Here is a 26,609-nt window from a genome sequence, read left to right as displayed (position 1 = left end):
GATGAATGGATAAAGAAGATGTGGCACATATATACAATGGAATATTACTCAGCCATAAAAAGAAACGAAATTGAGTTATTTGTAGGTGAGGTGGATGGACCTAGAGTCTGTCATACACAGAAGTAAGTCAGAAAGAGAAAAACAAATACCATATGCTAACACATGTATATGGAATCTAAAAAACAAAAAGTAAAGGATGGTTGTGAAGGGCCTAGGGGCAGGACAGGAATGGGGATGCAGATGTAGAAAATGGACTTGGGGACATGGGGAGGGGGAAGGGTAAGCTGTGACAAAGTGAGAGAGTGGCATGGACATACATACACTACCAAATGTAAAATAGATAGCTAGTGGGAGGCAGCCACATAGCACAGGCAGATCAGCTCGGTGCTTTGTGACCACCTGGAAGGGTGGGATAGGGAGGGTGGGAGGGAGATGCAAGAGGGAGGGGATATGGAGATATATATATACTTACAGCTGATTCACTTTGTTATACAGCAGAGACTAACACAGCATTGTAAAGCATTTATACTCCAATAAAGATGTTAAAAAAAAAAAAAGAAGTTATGCAACAACATCTGTACCATGTAAAAAAAAAAAAAAAAAAATCAACAGCCATGATAGGTGATGTGGGGAAAATCATTAAGAGCAATAGTCCCTGAGAGCACTTTTAAATTTAGGATAAAAGGCTCAGAGATTCCACACGGTTCCTCATCATGTTCAATAACATGAACTGACAGTTGAGTCTTTTAACTCTATTTTTTGTCTATTACGCCATTAAAAGCAAAAGGCTTTAGTAATGGAAGACTTTTAGGAACAAAAGATTTGCAAAGAAAAACATATGCTTTTTTGTCTTTTATTTTAAATGAGGAAAATCTAACTTAAAAATCTGTAGACTCATTCTTCTGTAAAGAAAATCCAACAATTTACATATTTATAATAAAAATGCATTCAATACATGCAGATTCTACTATACATATTCCATTCAATGTACAGAACACTCCATACAACTACATAGACCAATCCGAAAGCATTCTAGAGAGATTTTTTTATCTGGTCAGGTAGAAGCAAGTATGTATAAATTATATCCTTTTGGGAAAGAATTTTATTTACCAAAATAATAAGCATGCAAGTGATACAATGAAGGCTCCCTAGAAGCTCAGGAAAAGGAGAAACATGAATGATGAAGTGAGAGATATGAAAATCCCAATTTTGGAAATTTCTGAAGCACTAGGAAAAAGAGGAAATTTGTCAGCTCAACCTCAGTGCAGGTTGAAATGAATGAAATTCTGTCATAGCCTGAATTGCCACTGTTAGAGAGAATGGGAGAAAAGCTTTCTGTGGCTTGGGTTTTTATTATCGATGGGCAAATACCCAAATCATACAACAGCTCGTATTCATCTGTTAGCCAGCGCTCTCATTTCACAGGTGGCAGTCCTGGCTTTATAACAAAGACCTTGTTTTGACAGAAAACGTGAGTGCAATGCTTCATCCCACTAAGTCATCCAAAGTAGGACTGGGATATACAACGTATGAGAATGAATTAAATATTCAATTTATCCATACTTCACTAGACTCTAAACAAAGAGAAATCCACCCTCCAGAAAGAGCCTGTTTTGCAAAGTTCAATATTTAGTTTCTCCAAAGTCTGCTGGAATGGCTGCAGAGCGCCAGGACCCTGCTTTTCCTCAGGAACTCTAAACAAGAGACCTTTGAGCTTTTAGTCAGGGGACCAAAATGGGGAGGGATTATCTTTCCTGAAGTTTAAAACGGAAACAACCTAAATATGACCAACAGGTGGATGAATAAGCAAAGTGCAGTATATCCATAGAATTATATACTACCTAGCGATAAAAAGAAATGAGCTAGGGCTACACCCAACAAGATGAATCTCAGAAGCTAAACAAAGAGGCCAGACTCAAAAGACAATGTACTGCATAATTCCATTCATATAAAATGCTTACAAAAAAAAGAACTAAAGTGATGAAAAGCAGCTCAGTAGCTGCCAGGGTCAAGGAAGGAGTGGAGACTGACTGCAAAGGGGCACAAAGGAATTCTGGGGGGAGAGAGGAATCTTCTATGATTGTGGTGGTAGTTACACAACTATACACATTTGTCAAAACTCATCAATTTGTACAGTTAAAATCAATGGATTTTACTCTAAGTAAATGATATCTTAACGACGCCGATTTTTAAACTGGAAGCCAACAAGACAATGGAAGATGGAAATATCTCACTAGTGCGTGAACAAGAAGCGATTAAGACTGGTTGTCCGACACTGTTGATTCTTCTACTGATTCTCATTTTAGCCCTGACTTTGTTTCAATGCAAGGGAGAAACATATAAATAAAAAGGAAAACCCCACCCTGGCAGAGTAAATGAACAACTGAATCTCTGATGCATAGAATGTGCATTTTGCATTAATATATTTCATTCTACAAAACTTAACCATGCAGTAAGCATTTGAAATGACCCTTAGATTTTACATACCTATAGCCTCTCATGAGTAAAATGATTCAATCATGTTACCTCGTGTTTCAACTGCACTGATGCATTTTCTAAGAATTGTGAATCCCATCTTATCCAACTGTGCACCTAAAAGAAACAGTCATAAAATATTAAAGGCACAATTAGTTACTCACAATCTCTTCCTTACAAAAATAGGAGAAAATTATTTAAATCCAATATAATTTTTATTTCACTCTTTAAAAAATGAAAGCTAAAGGCCACGCATTCCCTGTTTAAATAATGTAAATGAGAATTTCATATACTAAGAGGAGCATTTACTGGAATTTCAAGACATTTATTACCAACATATATAAATAAACTTGTAATTTAAACTAGGTTTTAAGTTAATAAATATAGTATTTTAAATAGTGGAAAAGAAAGTGACACAAATCTTTAGGGGAAGCCATCTAGAAATAGCATTTTGCCCAAATTCCAGCAACAGCTCAGGTTTCTTTTTTAATTATATATATGAGTGAAAGTTCTTAAATTTCTTGACAAGCTGGAAAACACAAAACTTTTTTTTTTTTTTTAACCTGGGGGAAAATGTTTTTAATACTTTTAAAAAATGGTATTTGAGCCATGAGCTTGAAATTTTTTTTCATATTTTATACCATGCCCTAAGCATTTAATATTTTATTATTTTCATAATGAATTTAAAATAGATGATTCGTGTAGCAAAAATAGATTTTGAAAATATAATTTTATATTTTTTTCTAATATGGATACGTAACCATGATTAGGCTGACCTATTTGAATACCCTAATAAAAGGCAATTCTTGTTTCAAAAATGCAATCAGGGAAAGTGAATGCTTTATTCTGTATTTAGAACTCAGGAGCAGGAATACTAAATAACTGTTCTCAGAGGGGATAGCATGAACAAGTCATGAAAATAAACTTTGCAGATTTAAAACTAAGCTCGGACAGCATTTTAAGGAGGAAAATTGGGCAGTGGTTTACTTTTTTCAGGATCCACTATTCACAACATTTATATAAAATGCAAGTGTTTCTTTCTGCTTAGCAAAACTACTTTTCCAAAACAAGGCATGTTTTCATTTTTCTATAAAAACAAGAAAAGAAAGGAAAAAGAAAAGGAAAGAGGGGAAAAGAGAAAGAGGGAAGAGAAAGAAAAGCAAAAGAAAGGACAAAGGGGAAGAAGAGGTACTTCAGTGACTGACAACCTTCCACGGCACCAGGTCCAGTGGCAGGCTAAGTGAGATGCACGTCATGATCATTTCAAAATCATGGGTATTTAACAATGTTTCCAAACTGTGGACATCTGACAAATGTAGCTTCATTCCTCCAAAGATATTAAAAGTAGATTCATAAAGAATCCAACAAATTTGATCACATTTTCACTTTATCTCAGTACAAATCAAGAGTACAGAGCTAGGGAGTACTTCCTTTTCCTCTAGTGCATACAGTGCAAGTGAAAATTATTGTCCTAGAATACCTGAACGTGTTTGGTTGTTGTTTGTTTTATTTTCTAAGGTGCAATGCTATACTATTTGTACAGCCCATACTCAAGAGACTTTAAGGATAAAGGATATTAAGGGTGGAGGTGAGAAGGGTTGAGAACAGGGGAGCTGGTAAACAGTTCCTATCCACAGGAGTTTACAACTTAGGAAGCTGACAGATGCGTAACTGAAACTCTTACGTATTCATTTGTGGCTATAAAAACAAATACCAAAGTGAATTACAGAGAAAGTTTTTTTTGGTTTTGTATAGAAGACTGGAAAGAAAAACGCTCAGAGATGGGAAAGATCAAGGAGGGTTACAGCTGTCCAGGAAAATTTGAGGAGGTCCTCAATGAATAAGACATCTACTACATAGAGGACTAACACAGACAGGGTACAGAGAGTAAGCACCCAGCAACAGTTTGACATCAGTAATAAAAACAAAATAACTCATGAGAAAGGGAGACAACAGTCATTTTTATAAATTAGCACTTACTTCCTTCTGGTCTTGGGATGATGGCTCTATTAAAACTAGGGAACACCTAATAAAAGAGAAAAGGGGGAAACAATATTTTTAGCAAATCAGTAAAAGTGATTCTAGAAGGCACACCTAGGGACTGTACAAAAAATACACTGACATTGGTTAATCACCTATCATGCAAAGGTAGGTAACAAAAAAGAGCACTCTGGGTCTCCTTTGTCTCTCCCTGAGATATTGCCAAAGTAGCAAAATTAAGATGAAGGGGCCAGGACTGAAAGTTCATGTAAATTTGAAATGCTCAAATGAACGGCTGCATTCTAATCAGTAAGCTCATTTTTTTCATCACTATTTCTAAAATCTGCTGTTTACTTAAGAAACACATGACTGCTGCCCATAATTTTAATAACCACATCTGAAATATCAAGGTGATGATCCCAGGCTGCCTCTGAGAATTCTAGCGCTGTCCCATTATTTGCAAGGCCCATACAACACCTGGAAAAAATACACAGTGCCTTAAGTGTCCCCTTGTAAACACATAGCTGAATATTTATTTTCTTTCTACATACTTGCCTTTGTCTGTATATCTTGAATTAATTACTTAGCTTTTTCACTCTAAAGGAGAGCGTATACGTCTTCAAGGTTACACTGCCTTTGGCAATAGACTTATTTCTTCATGACTTAGTCATGGAATCATTTTGCTATGCAAATAGGCAAACTCACTTTCCAAAGAACTTCTTGAATCTCCGGGGGGACAAGTCCCAGTCACTGCCTTCCCTGTACTAGAGACGATTCGGATAACCTGTTTTGGATCTCAGCAACTGTCAATGCTGGAAGTACTCCCGACTCCCAGCTAAAATTTTCAAGGACAAATTAAGAGTAAATAGAAATAAAACCAAGGAGGCTAAATGCAGATCAAGTATAAGAAAATGATACACAATTCCAATCACTACTTTTTTCCTCCAAGAATGATACCTTCTCCTATACAGGATTTATTTTTAAAAGATGTAATTTGGGCTTCCGTTTCTCAAACACCGCATCAAGACTGTCACACGCGGTGCTGCCCAGCCTCTTTGCCTTATTTCCTGCACTCTCAGGGTGCTCCACTACCATCAGATAACAATATATTTTGCCCGTTTCAAAAGCTCTATCCTGATACCTCTCTTTTTACTATATATGACCCCTCTTCCACTTTGCAAATCATGCTCTTTCCTCTTTTTATTTTAAATCCTGCTGAAATGGCAAATGCTCTCCAGGTAAGCCCACCTGGTGCCTGCACTGGCGGTGTGTTCAGAGGCGTAAGACTGTAAGCAGCATTGACTGAAATTGGTTCTCTGGTGTTTTCTATAATTATCCTCACTAAGTCCCCCATTCAATAGATGAGCTATCCAATTCTCAGCTCCCAAATGCCACCAGTCCACTGAGAGGAAGGTAGTGCTTGAATAAAGCGGCAAACTGACTGAAGTCCTGTGCCTCTGGATCTCTAGCACTGCCTTTCATTTATTCCTCAAACCAATCTGAATACAGAGGCCCATTCACTACGGCTACATGATACTGCACACTGCGAATCATTAGGCTGAACCAGAAATTGTCAAATGATGAAAAACAAGTACAGCCGTCCCTTCTAATACTGCCTGCACAGCCTCATGTTTACTGTTCCAGCTCCACTGAGATCAAACTGCAAGCATTTATTGTGGTCATCACCCAAAGTACCATCACAGGTAGGAAAAAAGAAATTGAGGATTCAGATGACTTCCTCAAGCAAAGCAAATCCTAGCGGCAAAGTCAAGGAAAATAAAAACTAACGATGTATCAGTCTCCTGTGTGCCCCTGCTACCTCAAGCCGAAGTTCTAGAATACCGAATGCTTCCGAGAGGAATTCAGACACCAGTTTCAGCAGGGGACTTTTTTCAAATACTATAAAGCAAAAACAACATGAACACAAACACAAGCCAACTCTACAGGATTTGAAATAAAACTCAACCATTGGTTATTCTTACAGCTTCTTTTCCACCCAGAGCTTCCAACCACTGCTTCCTCTCCTCTTCCGAAAACGCCTGCATTGTCAAAGAAACTCCAGGCCTGCAAGACACCAGGAACAGATCAGGTTACTCCTTGGCTGCGAAAAACAAACCTCCTTTTCTACTTTCTAAGTTTTCATTGTGGTAATTGTTTCTTTTAAAATTTTAATTGTGATAAAATACACAGAACATAAAATATACCATCTTCACCATTTTTAACTACACAGTTGAGCAGTGTTGAGTCCAGTCTCCAGAACTCTTCATCTTGTAAAACTAAAACTCTGTACCCATGAAAAAGTCCCCATTTCCCCTCCTCACAGCCCCTGGCAACCACCCTTCTACCTTCTGTCTCTGTGAATTTGATGACGTAACTCTTAGAAGTGGACTCATACAGTATTTGCCTTTTTTGTGACTTGCTTATTTCACTTAGTAAAGTATCCTCCATTTTCATCCATACTATAGCGTGTGTCAAAATTTCCTTCCTTTTTAAGGCTGAACAGAATTCCATTGTATGTACAGACCACATTTTGCTTATCCATTCATCCACCAACGGACATGTGGCTTGTTTCCACACGGCTACTGTAAACAAGGCTGCTATCAACACAGGTGTACAAATATCTCCTTGAGACCCTGCTTCCAATTCTCTTGGGTATATACCCACAAGTGGAGTTGTCCAGCATGACATAATAAATATATGTCTGGTCTCTGACCCTATTTCCTGGCACACAGCTCCTAAAACCCTTAGAATCTCTGCAATGATGTGTCATTTTGTATATTAATGAGCTGACGGGACTGGGGGGCTCCTGGAAAGTCTCAGGATGAGGGCCGGTTGCCAAGGGAACCAACCATGTGATTAGAGGATTAGAACTTTCAGCTCCACTCCACCCATACACCTCCCAGGAGTGGGATAGGGCTGGAAATTGACTTCAAACACCAATGGCCAACGATTTAATCAATCATTCCTGCACAATGAAGCCTCCATAAAAATCCCTGGGGTTCAGAGAGCTTGCAGGCTGGTGAGCCCATGAAGATGCTGGAGGGAGAGCACCTAGAGAAGACATGGGAACTCCAAGCCCCTTCCTCCATACTTTGCCCTATACATCTCTTCATGAATCTCTTCGTCTGTTCCCATTAAAATATCCTTTGTAATAAATCAGCAACAGTAAGTAAACTGTTTTCCAGAGTTCTGTGAGGCATTCTAGCAAATTATCAAACTCAAGGACAGGGTCATGGGAATGCCTGATTTATAACCAAAAGCACAGTTGACAACCTGGACTTGTAACTGGCATCTGAAGCAGTAGGGGGCAGTCTTGAGCCCTTGATCCGCTGGGTCTTCATGAACTCTACTTAGTGTCAAAACTGAGTTCAATCATAGGACACTTGGTCTCCACAGAGAATTGGAGAATTGCTTAGTGCAGAGAAACCCACACCATTCTGAGTACAGAAGTGTCCCGTGAGTAGGGAGAAATAGTTTTGTCTCACCAGAGGGGTCAAATGTAATTTTTTTTTTTTTGATGTTGCTCATTCCCACTAACAATGCACAGGGTTCCAATTTCTCCGTATCTTTCTTCACCAACACTTGTAATTTTCTCTCTTTTTTTTTTTTTGAAAGTAGCCATTCTAATAGGTGTGGGGTGGTAGTAATGATTAAATTTTATTTATAAAAGATAACATGTTATCTTTACCCAGGCATGGGCAGAGTGAAAGCAGAAAATCATCTTTCACCCCATCCCAGTTCCACTTCCAAGAAGATAGCACTGTTAACTGTTTAGGGTGTTTCCTCTGTATTTCCTTAGAGCTCTGGGTTGGTCCTCAGGGCCAAATGCCAATCTTTCTCAGTTCAGTTTATTTGGATATTTAGAGAGCCTTCCAGAAAACTCATCATATTGGGAAGTAGTCCTAGGTAGAAAAGCCATTAATAATTCCTCTTCAACTGTGGTGGTTTCTCCAATGAAACAAATTTTGTATATTTGATCAAAAGTATTAAAAATGAACCTTTCTGGAAAGGAATGAAAAGGTAGAATACTCCAAACCATAGACAGCTGGAAATGAAAATAGATGGTTGAAATGGAAAGTAAACATTCATTCTCCTTTGATACTGAATATACTTGTTTTTGTTTTGTTTTGTTTTGTTTTTGCGGTATGCGGGCCTCCCACCACTGTGGCGTCTCCCGCTGCGGAGCACAGGCTCCAGACGCAAAGGCCCAGCGGCCATGGCCCACGGGCCCAGCCGCTCTGCGGCATGCGGGATCCTCCCGGACCGGGGCACGAACCTGTGTCCCCTGCATCGGCAGGCAGACTCTCAACCACTGTGCCACCGGGGAAGCCCCTGAATACACTTTTTAAAGTTAACACTCCTGTAACAGTACTTCATCTCATTTTCAAGTATTGGGTAATCTCTTACAAGTAAAGCAAGCTGCAAGAATCAAGTGCAATTCAATAATCGCTACAATTTTTATAAAGTACTATAAAGCATGCAGCACTCCAAAAGCATCATTCCAAATACAAACATGTGATGCCCCCAATGTTCACACCCACAGGCGTTAGGCTTTCTCCCCACGTGATGGTTATAAAGCCTGAGAAGTTATGTGCTTCAAGTTCACTACCAAGTAACTATAGCTGCAACTGATAGTCTCTTGTCTTCAACCATTTTCTCCAGGCTATGAATTTTGTGGGGAAAAAAAATCACTTGTAATCCCCCAACCCCACTCCTGAACAGCAAAACGGCTCTTTACTGTCGGCCCTAAACATTTCAGCGTTGGCCCGGCTTTGCCATCACCTTGGCACTACGGAGCTCACAACCAAGATTCCACCTCCTCTTGCTCTTCTATGCACAGCATCCTTCTGGAGCAAGAATCGAGGCAAGATGCCCAGAAAACCAGGCTGTTTTAAGAAGTAACTCGAATGGGACGTGAAGATTTTGGCCCTTATTCTTAGTAACCCACACTGGGCTCAGGAGAGTTAATTAAAATTGTGAGGGAAAACTTCAGATGGCAGGCATGTTTTTCTTTACATCGGTTAAGTGATAAAACAATATTTACACACAGGGGTCTCAGGTCTGCATGACTGCTCCGTTCTTGTAAAGGAGAAAAAATAGCTAAAGACCTCTCCCAAAAGTATATGGAATGGATTCAAACACTTAATATGTAACTAAGTGAACTAAAGTATAAAATGGACAGTAAGAGGCTACAGCAAATATGTAACAGAAAGTTAACAGCTTTTCTAATCCAGGAATGGCAAAACCAGCAGAGGAAAACGGGACCCCAGGTTAAAAATGGCAAAGTCTGTCACGGGAATACAAACACGGGGTTTACAAACATTCAGTTCAACAACCATTGAAATATCATCTGTTGTGCTTTAGGTCTTGAACCAGAGGGTCAGGAATTATTAAGTATCTCACTACCTGCTAGGCACTGGGCTCAGCATACAGCCCACAAAGGGCTGACTATCTAGCAGAGAAAGCAAAAGGTAAACAAAGTGCAAATAACCAATTAGTTACAAGCACACAGAGCGCTGCCAGGGAGTCAGGTAAGTTTAAATGTGTAAAACCAGCTACCTAGAAGGAAAAGAGGAAATGAGCAGGACATCAGGAGATGCGTGTCCACATATAAAAACTTTCACTTTCAAATATGCTAAATCATTGTGGTCTAGGAGACTTGTCGGTGAGCTAATTCCGCTGCCAGTCTCTTTGGGCAACTTCAGGATTTCAAGGTACTATGGAGCTAGAAAAGGAAAGCCTGGCCTAACCCTGGAAGTTAGGCATCCCTGGGGAAGCGACATTTAATCTGAGGCTTTAAGGATAAATGAGCCATGCAGGAGCAACAGGGCCAGAGTCGTCCCCTAGACCAAAGAGGCACCTAGGAGGAAAGAGCGCACTTTCATGGAGCTGGGATCAGCCTCATCACGGGTCCTACAAACCAGCTGGACCAGCAACACGATGGAAAGCTGGAGATGCAGCCCGGGGTCCCGCCACAAAGGGCCTCCTTGGCCATGCTAAGGGCTTGCTTATCCTAAATGTCACTGAAAGTTTTGAGTAGGGGGTTAACATGATCAGATTAAAGGTGTACGTGAACACTGGCTGCTGCTGGGCGGAAAACAGACTGAACAGGGGTGCGTGCAAAGGTTTGTTAGAAGACTCAGAGGATAAGACAGAGTGACCAAGATGAAGGAAAAACAAATGAATGGACCTGGGAAATAGTCATGAGGTGCTACTACGTACTATGGGCAACAAAATAATGAGTAAGAAAGCTGTCACTCCAAGAATAAAGAATAAAAGACAGATCATTTACAATATAACATCAATAACTAGTTAAGGGATTCGTTGAGAGCCAAAAACAACTGTAGCAAATAAGGACTTCCTATACTTATAATACTCAAAATCAGACACCGAACCTGATGAAATTTCGTGCTTTCTAGTTTCTTTTTGTTTTCCCCCTAAGGTTCTCCATTCATACTCGAGGGGAGATAATAGTTACTACCAGTATACGGTTGGATATTCTTTTCTTTTCAATATTCATTTATTTATTTTCCTTTTTTTTTTTTTGGCTGTGTCAGGTCTTAGTTGTGGCACGCAGAATCTTCATTGAGGCACACGGGTTTCTCTCTAGTTGCGACATGCAGGTTTTCTCTCTCTAGTTGTGGCGTGTGGGTTTTCTCTCCCTAGTTGAGGCACGCGAGCTCAATAGTTGTGGCGTGCTGGCTTAGCTGCCCCACAGTATATAAGATCTTAGTTCCCCAACCAGGGATCGAACCCACATCCCCTGCATTGGAAGGCGGATTCTTTACACTGGACCACCAGGGAAGTCCCTGGTTGGATACTCTTAACTAAGTTGTACATAGAGCAGCAGATAAGAGAAATAATGACCGGTTCTGATAACTTGGAAGACAAGACAAAAGTGTTGAATGATGAAGACTCATGAACTAGAATTACAGATAGTAAAGTAAGGACAAAAGCAATCGTCAGGCTTCAGATGAAACAGCCATATTACAACTGGACAGAAATCGAATGTGGCATAAAAACTAAAGCATTCTTCTACTCCTTGCCTCCGAGGCGTGATGCCTCAGACTTGAGCCCCCTAGCCCTTTGAGGGATACGGCGGAGAACAAACCAACCAACCTGCTGCAAGGTAAGAGATTCAGTAGAAATCTATCACCTACAAGGAAAGAATTCTATTTCTGTTCCCATTTTGACAAATAATAACACGGTAACTCACAACAATTCCAGTTTGGAGAATTAATTCATCACACTGTAGTGATCCCTCGGAACACTTCACACTTGCCACATGTTACTTAAAGGGATCAGTCACCAGTATTACAGAAAGCTGGGCCCCATCCTAACACACACGCTGCCCACAGTCATCCTCCATAAGCCCCTACCTCTAAATAAAACATCGCGCACTAAAACACGTTTCAACCATTTTAAATTGCTCAAGTTTCTTCTCCTTTTTAAATAATCAACTGCTAGGAAATCAGTAAGCCAAACTGAGACTTAAGGACACATTTTAAACTACAGTATTAATAGCATCTCATCCTTAAACCATAAAAATTCTCTAGTTTTTGAAACAAAGACAAAAGTGTTGTTTTGTTTTATTAATTATTTTTTTAATAAGATTTAATGGAAGTGTAGAACAACATGGTGACCACGAGGCTAGTGAAGAACAGAAAATTTTACAACCATGTGCTGGATAATTCACATTTACATAAAGAAAGAAACAGCAATTATCTCTTTCGTTTCACGGAGTAGCTAAGGGAAAAACATTAGCAACTCCCCAGAAGCTAGAACCAGGATTGAGAACGTTCTAATTTGGGGTTCTTGGAGCAGATACTGCTGCAATGCATTACACGGGTCCAGCTGAGGACGGCGCCTCCTCTTCTTCCTTCATCAAATAATCATCTCGGTACATACCCGGTACATCGGGTACAGGCTGTGTATCACACACTGTGCTAAGCTCTGGATAATCCTGCGTGCAGAGCAAGGCAAAGAGGATTCCTGGCATACAAAGGCAATGGGATAAACTTCACGAAGGAAAAGTGGACCAACAAAAGAGAGCACCTGGCCGGGATAGTCTGTCCTTACTTAAAACCAAAATTATTATCTGTAGAGCACAAGGTTGAGAACTGAAATCTGAAGTAACAGGTTAAACAGGTTCTTATTCTTAAATCAGCACCTCAATCTCATTTCATTCATTCATTCAAAACAGTATGGACGGGCTTCCCCAGAGGCGCAGTGGTTGAGAGTCCGCCTGCCGATGCACGGGACATGGGTTCGTGCCCCGGTCCGGGAAGATCCCACATGCCGTGGAGCGGCTGGGCCCGTGAGCTACGGCCGCTGAGCCTGCGCGTCCGGAGCCTGTGCTCCGCAACAGTAAAGGCCACAACAGTGAGAGGCCCGCATACCGCAAAAAACAAAACAAAACAAAACAAAACAGTATAGACTATTACGCATCAGACACTACCCAAGGCAGATGCGTGAGAAACAGTTTTAGGAAACTAGTACCTATCTGTATTCTATGTTTGACCCCATATCTATTAATTCTCTTTCAACTGCATTTTTTATAGTGCTCTCAAAGCATGTGGAAGACATGCATTTTCCTTAGATTCTACATGGCAGATCAATGAGCCTGTATATTAAGAAAATATACAACAAGAGCAGAGAGAAACATTCACAAGACATTTATGAGATGTCAATTGATATTATTGTAAATGGAGAAATTAAGAGAAAAAACAAAGAAGCAGCTACCAAAATTTATGATGGTAACAAATCGGGACTATTCTAATGCTTTTCTAAGAGGAATGTTGAAAAGGAAGAGGGGGAAAAAGAAATAACCCAGCACATTACAAGTCCTGCACTAAATTATACTCTAAGGGGAAAGCGCCAAAGCCAAGCAAAACACTTTTAAAAGTTTTAGAAATGTTTAGTCATAATTAGCTTCTCATAAGGGCTGCTGGAAAATTTTTTAAATACATACATTTTTTCTTGAGATAATTAAAGCATGTTACCTGATCTTACTAAGGGGGAAGACTTCATAACAACTTCTTTCTTCTGTCCACTAAGAAGCTGCTTCAAATAGAGCAAGTAAGCAATGATAGAGTCACAAGGAGGATTGTTTTCTCCAGTAAAAGTGAATTCAACCCATTCATCGTTAGAGAACAGCTGCGTAGAAGTTGTTAAGACAACCTCATTCTCACCTTAAGAACATGAACAAGATGGAGAACCTATAAAATCACAGTTTTGTTTTGCTTTATTTTAAATAACCATCTGATGGGACTTCCCTGGTGGTCCAGTGGTTAAGACTCCATGCTTCCAATGCAGGGACGTGGGTTGCATCCCTGGTCAGGGAACTAAGATCCCACATGCCGCACGGCGCAGCAAGTAGGTAAAGTAAAGTAAGGTGAAGAACCATATGAGAACTGAAAATGCAAAAATCCCTAGTTAACTAAAATGCAGGAAGTAACAAGTCTTTTCTTGGAGAGAAGGCACGTGCACACATACAGCTGTTTTCATCCTTTGTGAAGCAGCAGGACAAAGAGGCAGCCATCAGAGATGAGGAAAGCAGGATTTTAACAAAATTTTAAAGGTAGAGTATGAGCTGGTGGGATGGTTTAAATCCTTAGAAGACACAGACACGAAGAGAATGTGAACCCACCCTCACTCCTTCCCGCAGTGTTTCCCCAGGTGCTCAGGGTCAGTCTGAGAGCAGAGCTGAAAGAGATGTGTCCGCTAAGACTGAGGGGCAGGGCGGGAGAGCTTCCGGAGAGGGTTCAGAGAGCATCCTCAAATCACAGGAAGCCCGTGACTAACAGAATCTAACTAAATAACAACAATGCCCAATCTCAGCTCAACCGCCAACTGACCTGACAGCCCTACGCATTAGCTAGCCTGATGGGAAAATGGGCATGTCCTTTACCAGATATGAATATTACTTACCTTAGTCTCTACTGCTCTCTTACGATCCCTGGTATTCAACCAGAAAATTACAAGGCATGCAAAGAAGCAAAGAAATGTAACCCAACATCAAGAGAGGAAGTAGTCAAGAGAACCAGACCCAGAAATAGCCCAGGTATGGCTGGGGGAGGGGCAGGGGGAGGGGAACTGAAACCTAAAAACAACAGTAAATATGTTAAAGGATCCATGGCAAAAGGCGGCCGACACACATAAACTGATGGGAATTTCAGCAAAGAGATGGAAACTATTAAAAAGACACAAATGGATATGCAAGAAATGAAAAATAAAATAAGTGATGAAGAGTTCAGGAACACAACTTCCACATGCAAAGCAACCAACCCAAGTCTATATCCCCAACTGCCCCCTTTATCTAACTCACACGTCCAGCCAATATTTCCCCTGCCCTAAAATCACCCCCAGGCCAGATACCAGACAACTGAAAAACACGCCTACAGCCTAGAGCTCACCAGTATTACTCAGAGTAGCTAATCCTATGCTTTCTCCCCTTCTCTGCCTTACAGAAACCCCAGTAAAAGCTCTAGTCTAGGATTTCCCCTCACTCCTTCCTGACTCCTGACCAAAACCTGGTGTATCCCCACATGGCCCTATGTGGCATGGTGTGCCCTCTTCTCTTGGAAAGTGTAAGGAATAAAATTCTCTTCCAGTGGCATTAGCCTCTACATGACATCACTCAGCCACCTCTGTAAATTAAAATCCTGCAGGTATAACTGAAACCAGTATCAAATGATCTAACATAATGCATTTAGAGTTCCAGAACGTGAAGAAAGAGAAAAGGGGGCAAACGAAGCATATGAGGAGATAATGGCTAAAATTTTCTGAAACTGAGAAGAATTATCAACTCCCACATCCAAGAACTTCCATGAACCCCAAGCAAGGTAAAACGAAGAAAACCCCATTTAGGCACCTCATGAAAAGAAAATCTTGAAAGCAGCAAAAGAAAGAGATGACATACAAGAGAACAGTAAGAAAGATAGATGACCTGTCATGAGAAAAAAAAAGTGGACCCTTAAGAAAACAGAAATGACTTCTTAGAAGTGCTGGGGGAAGAAAAAAACTATCAATCCAGAGTCCTACATCCATCAAAAATGAAGGTAAAAGAAAGACATTTTCAGGTAGACAAAACATGAAAGAATTCTCTAGCAGATCTGCATTACAAGAAATGCTCAAATTAAATTAGCCTAAGGAACTTCAGGGAAATAGCACAAGATAGAAACTTAATTCTGCAGAAAAGAATGAAGAAAATCAGAATAGATAAATATTTGATATTAAAAGACATGAGGGACTGCCCTGGTGGTCCAGTGGGTAAGACTCTGCATTCTCAATGCAGACAGCCCAGGTTCGATCCCTGGTCTGGGAACTAGATCCCACATGCATGCCACAGCTAAGAGTCCACAGGCCGCAACTAAGAGCCCACACGCTGCAACTAAAGAAAAAACATACTGCATGCCGCAACTAAGACCAGGAACAGCCAAAATAAATAAATAAATAAATATTTTAAAAATAAAAGATGAAACCACACACACACACACCCATATATACGTAAATAAAACATTAAATTTTTTAAACGAGTACTGATTATTAATTTCATAAAGTAAAACTAGTAATGTATTGTTGGACTCAGAGTATATGTAGAATTAAAGTCTATAAAACAAGGGCACAGAGGGCAAAAGGGTGGTAATTGGAAGTCTACTGTTGTAAGTTTATATTGTTTATGGAAAGGTAAAAATATGGTAATTTAAAAATGCACCTTATACTCTGTAGGACAACTACTAAAAACTGCACATACAAAGAGGCATAACTAAAAATCATACAGAGGAGATAAATCATAGAGGAGATAAAACAGAACACTAAAAAAGACTCAATTCATTCAAAAGAAGGCCGCAAAGGAGGAACAGAGGAACAAAGAGCAAACAGAACAAATAGAAAACAAAACCAAGATGGTGGGCTTAAACCCATACATATCCACAACTATACTATATACACATTAACTAAAACCCTGATTAAAATGCAAAGGCTAATACACTGGAATTTTTAAGAGCAGGACTCAATTATATGCTGTTTATGAAAAGCAAAGTTGAAACATAAAGACACAAAGAGTTAAAAGAAAAAGGATGGGAAAAAAATATGTACACCTGAAACTAACACAGCACTGTTAATCAACTATACTTCAATATAAAATAAAAAGTAAAAAAAAATATGCCAAGTAAACACTGAGCATAAGAAAGCTAATGTGGCTATATATATTTTCTTTTTTTAGTGTGGCTATATTAATATCACAAGGTAGATTTCAAGATAAAGATTATTACCAGAACAGAGAGACATTTCATAATGATAAAAGGGTCACTTCAAGAAGACATAATCATAAACGTACAGACACAAAAAAACAAAAGATCTTAAATAATCAATATAGGAAACAAAAATTACAAAATAAAAGGAAAATAGGCACATCTTCATCAAAGTGAGAGATTTTAACATCCCTAGTTTAGTCACTGATAGAACAATACCAAAAATCAAAACAGTACAGAAGATCTGAGCAACAAAAACCAGCTTGATCTAACCGACATTTCAAGAACACTACAACAGCAGAAAATCATTGGTCTCATGTACACATGGGTCATTTACTAAATAGACCACATTTGGGACAATGAAACTTCAACTCATTGATAAAATACAGAGTATGTTATCTAACCAAAAGACAATTAAAGTAGAAAAACAATAATAATATTGCACATAGAAAATCCCCATCCATGTGGAATTTTTTAAATATAAATTTATTTTATTTTATTTATTTTTGGCTGCATTGGGTTTTCGTCACCGTGCGTTGGTTTTTCTCTAGTTGCGGCGAGTGGGGGCTACTCTTCGTTGCCGTGCACGGGCCTCTCATTGCGGTGGCTTCTCTTGTTGCGGACCGCGGGCTGTAGGCGCGCAGCTTCAGTAGTTGTGGCTCGCGGGCTCTAGAGCACAGACTCAGTAGTTGCGGCGCACGGGCTTAGTTGCTCCTTGGCATGTGGGATCTTGCCGGACCAGGGCTCGAACCCGTGTCCTCTGCATTCGCAGGCGGATTCTTAACCACTGTGTCACCAGGTAAGTCCCTAGAAAGATGTTTTAAAGATTGCAAATTGGGCTTCCCTACTGAAGCCTGTGCCTACAGCCTGCGGTCCGCAACAAGAGAAGCCACCGCAATGAGAGGTCCCTGCACGGCAACGAAGAGTAGCCCCCGCTCGCCGCAACTAGAGAAAACCCAACGCGCAGCAACGAAAACCCAATGCAGCCAATCAATCAATCAATCAATAAATCAATAAATAAATCCTCTTTCTAGATAACACCTGAGTAAAAATTCAACACCTATGTCCTAATCACATAAATTTTTTTTTAATTTTCTGGAGCTGAATTACAATGAAAACACTACACATCAAAATTTGTGGGATGCAAGCTAAAGCTGTTTTAGAAGGAAATCTATAGAGTTATATGTCTACATTCAAAATAAAATGGAAAATCAATGCTTCCATCTTAAGAAATGTTTAAAAGAAAACCAAAATCCAAAGGAAATAAAAATAAAAGCAAAAAACAATGAAATATAATATGGACAATATGGGTCATCTGAAAAAATTAGTAAAACTGATAAAGTTCTAGGCAAGACTTATTGAGAAAAAAATGAAAAACTTCAGTACCAAGCATTAAAAAAGAGGTACCACTACAGATCCTCTTTGAAAATAAGAGGTATTATGAAGAAATTTATTCCAATAAAGTCAAAAGCTTAGAGGAAATAAACAAATTCCTTGAAAACCAATTTATCAAAACTAACACACAAAACTAGGAAATCTGGATATCACTTTACATACTAAATAAATTGAATCTGTAATTTTTAAACTTCCCACAAAAAAACCCCACTAGACCAAGATGGCTTCACAGGTAAATTCTCCCAGCACTTAAGGAAAAAACCACACAGACACTTGGAAATAACAGAGCCAGATGGAAAACTTCTCAACTCTCTGAAGCCACCATAACCCTGATATCAAAATCAGACAAAGACATTACAAAAAAAGAGCATAACATACAATATCTGTCACAAACACAAATACCCTCAACCAAATATTAGCAAAAAAATACAGCAATACCCAATGAAGTTAATACATCACTACTAAGTAGAGTTTATCTCAGAAAAGCAAGATTAGTTTAACTTAGAAAATGCAATGCAATTCACCCATTAACAGATCTGAGAAAAATATTTAATGAGCATTTCAATAGATGCTGACAAGTCTTTTTTTTTCAAAAGTCAACATCTACTTAGGATTAAAACTAGGAAGCGACAAAAACTTCCTCAATATAAAAGGCACCTACAATCTTCAGCTAACATCATACTTTACAGTGAATAATAAATGCTTTTCCCCTTAAGATGGAGAATAAGGCAAGATGCCCAATATCACCACTTCCATTCAACATATTATTATTCGAGGTCTTGGCAGTACAAAAAGACATGTAAAAGAAATAAAAGGCATTCAGCTTGGAAAGAAAGCAAGCAAGCTGTCTTTATTCACACAGGATACCACTGTGTACAATAAAAAAAAAGTCTTAAACTACAAGCAATAAATCAACTCAGCAACAGAGCAGGACAAAAACGAACTGCATTTTTATATACTAACAGTATACTGGAAAATGAAATGAAAAACATAATACATTTTAAAATAGCACCCAGAAACATAAAATACTTAGGGAAGTTTAACAAAAGTTATCCATGACCCTACATTGAAAACTATAAAACAATGCTGAAATTCAAGACTAAATACATAGAAGCTAGACTCATGAATTATTAAAACTCCAGATTGAAAATACTGGCCTGCAGGTTTTTTGATGAAGGATCCTGATGAAGGATTAGTATCCAGAATACTTAAAATAATACAAATAAACTGACTGTAAAATTTATATGGAAATGCAAAGGATCTAGAATGGCCAAAACAATTTTGAAAAAAACCAGAGGAATCATACCACCTGGCTTCAAGATCTACTATAAAGCTACAGTATTAATGATAGTGTGGAACTGGCAAAAGGACAAATAAACCAATGGAACAGAATAAGCTAGAATTAGACCTGCAAATACACAGACAAGTGTTTTATGACAAAGGTGCCAAAACAATCCAATGACAGGAAAGACCTTTTCAACAAATGGTGCTAGAAATACTGGTTATCTGTATAGGAAAAGATAAATAACACACAATCTCGACAAATCACACCACACACTACCCAAAAATCTTCACAAGTCATAGACCCATTATAAAGCTTTTAAAGAGAAAACATGCGGGGACTTCCTTGGTGGCACAGTGGTTAAGACTCTGTGCTCCCAATGCAGGGGGCCCTGGGTTCGATCCTTGGCCAGGGAACTAGATCCCACATGCATGCCACAACCAAGGAGCCCTCCGGGAGGGAGAGAGGGAGGAAACATGGGAAATGTTTTTTGCAACCTTGGGATAGGTAAAGATTTCTCAGAACAAAGAGTTCTACCAATAAAACTTTTTTAAACTAATAAATTCAACTTAATCAAAATTAGAAAGTTCTTCTCATCAAAGCACTGTTAAGAAAATGAATAGGCAAACCACAGATCAGAGAAAATACTCACAATTAACATATTCATAATTAATACAGCTGATGAAGGATTAGTATCCAGAAAACTTAATTCCTACAATTCAATAACAAAAAGACCAACAACATATTTTAAATGAGCAAAAGACTTTAATAGACAGTTCACAATGTTAGAAATATAACTGGCCAGAAAGCATATGGAACGGCACTCAATCAACTTCACTAGTCATGATTGTCAATTTTCTTAAAGGTCTCTCTCTCTCTCTCTCTCTCTCTCACACACACACACACACACACACAAACACCCAGCAATCCCACTCAGAGGTATTTATCCAAGAGAAATGAAAACGTGTGTCCACACAAACTCTTGTATACAATTGTTCATTATGACTTTTTTGTTTGTTTGTTTTTGTTTTTTTGCAGTACGCGGGCCTCTCACTGTTGCGGCCTCTCCCATTGCGGAGCACAGGCTCCGGACACGCAGGCTCAGCGGCCATGGCTCACGGGCCCAGCCGCTCCGCGGCATGTGGGATCCTCCCAGACCGGGGCACGAACCCGTGTCCCCTGCATCGGCAGGCGGACTCCCAACCACTGCGCCACCAGGGAAGCCCTATGACTTTATTTACAAAAGCTAAAAACTTTTTGATGATCCACACTCCAATGTCCTTCAGCATGCATTTTCATGAATAAATTCATATGAATGTCAATTCAGATTTCCATTTAAATATTGGAACCAATACAAAATGTGGCTTTCAGTATGCCACTATCAACAATACCATTCTTAGGGTAAAAATCTTACATTCTATGAAAAACACAGAAGGCTACATACAAGAAATGCTATTTCTAATTCTGCCCACTCCGTTTTCTACCAATTCCACCTAAATTCTTTTAAAATGACTTCCTTTCCTCTTCTCTCTACCCTGGAATCTTAGCAGAACTCCTGAATAATGCACCACGCCCGAAAGGATAACGCCAGACGGAGAGAGTCCTTTGCATTGTGGCTTTATTCATCCCCTGCACTACAACAAATTATGCTATTGCACTTTTTTAACTGAAATATACACCCATAAATATTCCTGTAAACACGTAAAAGAAAACAGTACAATTCCATTCAATTCCACAAACTCTTGGAGTTGTCTTTTCAAATGCTTTAAAACAGGGCTTCTCAAGAGCAACCCTACTGACAGGTTGGAGCAGACGGTGCTTTCCCGGGGAGGGCTGTCCTGGGCTGGGCATGTAGCAGCACTGCTGGCCTCCATCCACTAGACAGTAGTAGCAACAGCCTGCACCCCTGCTGCCCTCCCCATCCCAACTGTGACAATCAAAATGTCCCCAGACACAAAATCACTCACTGTTGAGAACCTCAGACTTTAAGGATTACCTTAACATGTTTTCCCAAGATTTCTATGATTCCTTTTTCTTTGGGCTTTTTTTCCTCCGAGTTTCCAAACTGTGACCAAATCTTCAAGATTAAATTTAACAATCAATTTTTCTAGTATAACCTTCTCCAGCCAGCCCTATTCCCTGTTGCTTCTCAGCTCCCTAAGCACCTTAGACAGACCTCTAAACTGTTTTTTGTTTGCAAACACTCCCAGTCTGTGAGTTCCCTTAAGGTCAGGCCTTCCTTTTAGTCTCTGGTTTACTCTCCCATCCTCAGCGTCAAACACAGTCAATGGCTGTTTAGTTGCCTGAATGGCATGCACTATAAAATACTTACAAATATTACTCCAGCTAACGTGCTACAGAAACATTCTCATTATTATTCAGTCCAACTGCATGGGCTTCTGGAAGCAGTATGCTCTTAATTCACTCTCTTAAAGTGATAAAGAATACATTACCAGGCACACAGTTGCTAAATAAAGTCTCTGGTATAAATGCAGGCTAAAATGCGTACTGCTTCAGATACATAGGTGATTTCATCTTCCCATCATCATCATGAAAATACAAATGGGTGAATTATAAAAATAAGAAGTATCTTGCCAACATCCTTCCAAGTGCAATATACTAGGACCTAGGCAACATCAAACCAAATATAATATTTGAAATGTCAAATTAATGAAAGCAACATGGGAAGCATTTTCTTTAAGTGGCACCTGGCTGTGATGTGTGGGAGGACTTCACAGAATGGTAATTATTTACCAAGCAAGTGTGTGAGGGTCACAGCACAATGCAGCATGCGGCAGGCTTGCCAGTGAAACGGAAAAGCAAGTTATGTAACAAAATTGTTGGATCCGGGGATATTTCACCCTTCAGGGAGGAACGCTGCACCTCCTGACAAACTACAGCTTGCCATGGGGAAAGTAACTACACAAAATGCTCTTCTCCAACCTAAAACCAGTGACGTGACCATTTCACAGCTCATGGTATTTGAAGTGTGACTGGCATGAAGGAGTGAATGTTTATAGTCATTTAAAAGCCTGATTTTAGTGATGGTAAGTATTCCTTTACCTGCAGCAGTGTTCCTTTTTTGTAGGCTTTATTGAGATATAATTCACCATAAAATTTACCTAGAGTGTACAGTTCAACAGCTTTTAACACAGTCACAGAGCTGTACAACCATCTCCAAAATCAATTTTAGAACATTTTCATCACACCCTAAAAAAAAAAAACAAAAAAAAAAACCCATACCCATTAGCCCTTATTCTTTATTTTCCTCCAAACCCTCAGCCCTGGGGAACCACTAATCTACTTTCTGTCTACACAGATTTGCCTGTGTAGAACATTCTGGATGTTACATATACATAGAGTCATACGATATGTAGTCTTTTGTGACTGGCTGGTTTCACTCAGCAAACTGCTTTCAAGGTTCATCCACCTTGTAGCATGTTGTAGTGGTTTTATGTAATTTCAAATCTTCTTGTTTATGACAAAAATAAAGTTATTTTTAAAAGTGAAGTTGGGAGAGACACTGCTTTGGGAGAGATCCCTGCTGTTCTCCTTACTTGCTGCAGGTAGTAAGTCCTTCCTTCTCCTGACTATTGGCTTGACACCCTCCGACAGGTGAACGCAGGTTTGGGGTACCAGAAGGACTCTGCACCCAGCTGCCTTGGAATCTTCTCTGAATGCCACCAAGCTCTCCTTACCATTCCCTGCTTTGTTTTGTTTTTTGCTTTATTCACTTTTTACCAGACTGGACGTCTCCGGGCCTTAGCCACTGACAGTCATATCCTATGTTTTCAAATGCATCCATGTTCAACATGAAATAACTATGTCTTGCTGTAAAACGTCTTTGAAAAGATTTTGATAAATTTCAGTTTTTGTAAGAAAAAACCATTTTATAAACATAAAAAGAGTGAAGTTGTTTTCAAGAGCAAAGTTACTGTTTTTGTATAAAAGTGAAATTGTGAGTCAGGAGGTCATCAGCCACATCTGAGGTTGCCGACAGCACTCCGTCACTCAGCTAGTGAAGGGCGCTGCTGAAGCCTTATCAATAAGAACACGTGAAGAAGCAACGGTGGAGAGGGGGGATTTGGACTCTGAATACACAGTTTGTAAGGTCTACTCGAGTGTGTTCGGTCTGGGCAAGGCTACCCTCTGTTGATCTAAATAGCTCTCTGAAGACCGTGGGGCGTTAGCTCCTGCTGTGGTGAAGGTGACTCTTACCAGCAGCGGCAAAAGCCATGCAGTAGCCCCACAAAGAAGATCTTGCCCATCCACACTGGCCCCTTCGTTCCCTAGCAACCGGGGACTTTCCACTTTTGCTCTCAATGGGGCATGCTGTCTCCTCCCAAGAGCCAACTGGTAGAAAGGTACACCTCAACTAAATTTATCCCCTTCATCTTCCCTTGCCTGGAACAACAGTGTAATTAACCTAGTATTGGTTTAGAGTATGTTATTTCTTTATTAGCTTATTAAGAGACGTTACATATGCTATTAGAGACAGTATACATTGAGACATTATTCATCCTATATGCTACTGGCTTGTGAAATTATTATAATTCCCACAGTGAACCTGTGTTAAATAAAATACTGGCAAAGACAATCTCAGGCTCTGAGAGTAATTTGCCTCAAAATGAAACAGAGCATGTATTAGCTCTTCATTTATGTTTACTGTCCAATCACACTTCACCATATGGCCATGCACATTTATCCATGTATTCATCAGCTGATGGATATCTGTGTTGTTTCTGCTTTTGGGCTCTTATGAATAATACTTCTATGAACAGTCCTGGGCAAGTCTTTAGGCAGACATGGGTTTTCATTTCTCTTGTTCACATCACTAGGAGCAGAATTTTCTAGGTCATGTAACTTTAACTTTTGGAAGAACTGACAAGTGTGTTTCAAAACAGCTACACCATTTCAAATTCCCACCATCGGTATGTAAGAGTTCCAATTTGTCCACATTCTCACCAAGACTTGTTGTTACCTGGCTTTTCAATTACAGTCATCCTAGTGGGTAATACCTCATTGTGGTTTAGATGTGTATTTCCCTAATAGCTAATGATGTCAGGTGTCCTTTGATGTGCTTACACACACCTGTATAGTTTCTTGAGGAAATGTCTAATTCAGAACTTTTGCCCATTTTTAATTGGATTATTTGTCTTTTTATTATTGAGTTCTGAGCTCTTTATATATTCTGGATACAAGTCCCTTATCGGATATATCATTTGCAAGTATTTTCTCCCATTCTCTGGATTATCTTTCCACTTTGTGTTCTTGGCACCTGTGTTCCTAAATGCTACGTCTCAACTAAGATAGTCAAAGTAACCTTTCAGTGAACTGAGGGAAGGAAAATGAACCACACATCCTCCCAACCATGGAGAATCAAAGCAGTAACGGCTAGTTGGAAATCAACCCACCCAGCTCTTCTCCCCTTCATTCTTCCTAAGAGATTCCCCAAGTATTAGAACAGCACACGGATTGCTCTCTTCTGTTTCCAGACATTTCCTTGCCTCAGCACTTCCCAGCTTCCTTGCAGCTAGGTATAACCATACAACTCCACTCAGGCCAATGACATATGACCAAAAGTAGTGTGCACTTCCTCTGAAAAGCCTTCCTACCACAACAGACGATGCTACATAATAAATGGGGGCTGGCATCTTGGACCTAAGGTGACCAGGAAGGTAAACCGCGCACAAGAGTGGGCAGTGTCTGACCCCAAGCAGCATACTGATGATGACCGGATCCCCTGCAGACTTCCTAACAAAGAGAAGAAATTAAACTTCTACACTGTTTAGGTCATCTTATTTTGAGATTTTCTGTTACGTGCAATCAAACCTGATGAATTCACGTAACAATTAAGTGAAAGCTCTTGATTTACATGTCCACAGATCAAACACAAGGCCAGGCTCCATTCTGCAGTTGATGGAAGTATTGCCTATTGTCACAATGTTACCTGACTGCTTTTCCAACATGAGGAATAAAAAATAGCAAAGACTGATACCAGGAAAGAAGACAAAAAACTTTACATGGAACATAGGCAATCAGTGGTGAAACTGCTATATATGAAGGTCTGCAATAGGAATTCTGTACAAACCCCATCAGAAACCCATCTGCAATACCCACATGCTCCAAAATGCGTTAAGTTTATTTTCTTTCAGCAGAATACAAATACTGGAGCTCACAGTGCTGCCGTGTGTGCGGAAGAAAAGGACGGTTCGCTAACCATCGCCTGATTGAATCTAATCCCAGTCGCGTCACTGCTAGGCAACAATTCAATTTCATTTAATCCAGTACAAATTTGGTGAATGCCCACCACATATAAAGCACTGTAGGAGCTAACATGAGGCTCCTACCCTCACGGAATTCATACCTAATAAACAAGGAACAAATTGCTTATAATCCCCAACAGTCGGCTTGGCCAGGAATCAGGGAAATAGACAAAAGAAGAGCCTATCTCATTTCAACTTTTCACTGAATAAATGCCTTCAGAACCCCAGAATCAGGGTGGAGACCTCTGAGAGAGTACACTCCCCTTCTCTCCAGAATTTGCTCCAAAAGTGGGAGACCAACAGCAACACACTGACAGTGGGGGGTGGCAGGGAACTAAGAGCCCCCAGAAACATCAAACCTGGGGGGCTGATGGTAACATCAGACCTGAATAGATGTTCCCCTGTTCAGAAATCAGGAAATAAAGCAAAGACAACAGAAGTCTGTAATTCAACTTAATTACAGTCACATGAGCCCAAAGGCTCAAGGAGATACACACATAAAGATATTTTCCAAGTTAACCAAAGAGCTTTAGAACAAGACTTACAATGAGCATGTATTACTTTTTTAAAAAGATTTACATGGTAGTATTTATATGATAAGATTGAATTAATATACCCATATAAAATGTTGGGTCCATAAAGAGAGTATACCTTCTTTCCCCCAAGAATTCTTGGAAATTTACAAAAACCATTCAGTCTCTCCAACCTCTGCACTATTCAAAATGCCTATCACACATCCCAGAAGCAACTGAGTCGGCAGCTGGATATAAAAACCTGGAGTTCAGGGAAGAGATTCAGGTACAGATACTAAATCTGGGGAGTTACCAACGCATGGATAGCATGGAAAGTCCTGAGGCTGGACAAGATCGTTAGGGCTGCAGAGGAGAGATCCGAAGACTGAGCTCCAGAGAATTCCAACATCAAGAGGTCTGGGAAACGAGGAACTGGCAAAGGAGT

The 26,609-nt window shown here is 39.7% G+C and overlaps 1 protein-coding gene across 2 annotated transcripts in view; it reads right to left on the bottom strand.

Moving 5' to 3' along the window:
- Positions 1-26,609, bottom strand: part of ARHGAP10 (Rho GTPase activating protein 10) — a 325,886-nt gene that overhangs the window by 155,324 nt on the left and 143,953 nt on the right. For both annotated transcript variants that reach the window (XM_027117132.1, XM_027117131.1), the window contains exons 11-13: positions 6,438-6,519; positions 4,456-4,501; positions 2,527-2,592 (exon numbers count right to left, since the gene is read on the bottom strand). In XM_027117132.1, the coding sequence (XP_026972933.1) occupies positions 2,527-2,592; positions 4,456-4,501; positions 6,438-6,519 (194 nt within the window). The remainder of the gene's footprint in view (positions 1-2,526; positions 2,593-4,455; positions 4,502-6,437; positions 6,520-26,609) is intronic.

Source organism: Aethalodelphis obliquidens, unplaced genomic scaffold, assembly GCF_003676395.1.
Source record: "Aethalodelphis obliquidens isolate GAN/ISIS:26980383/991018 unplaced genomic scaffold, ASM367639v1 scaffold17, whole genome shotgun sequence".
NCBI lineage: Eukaryota > Metazoa > Chordata > Mammalia > Artiodactyla > Delphinidae > Aethalodelphis > Aethalodelphis obliquidens.
The sequence above is the reverse complement of the archived record's forward strand: the minus strand, read 5'-3'. Positions and strand labels throughout refer to the sequence as shown.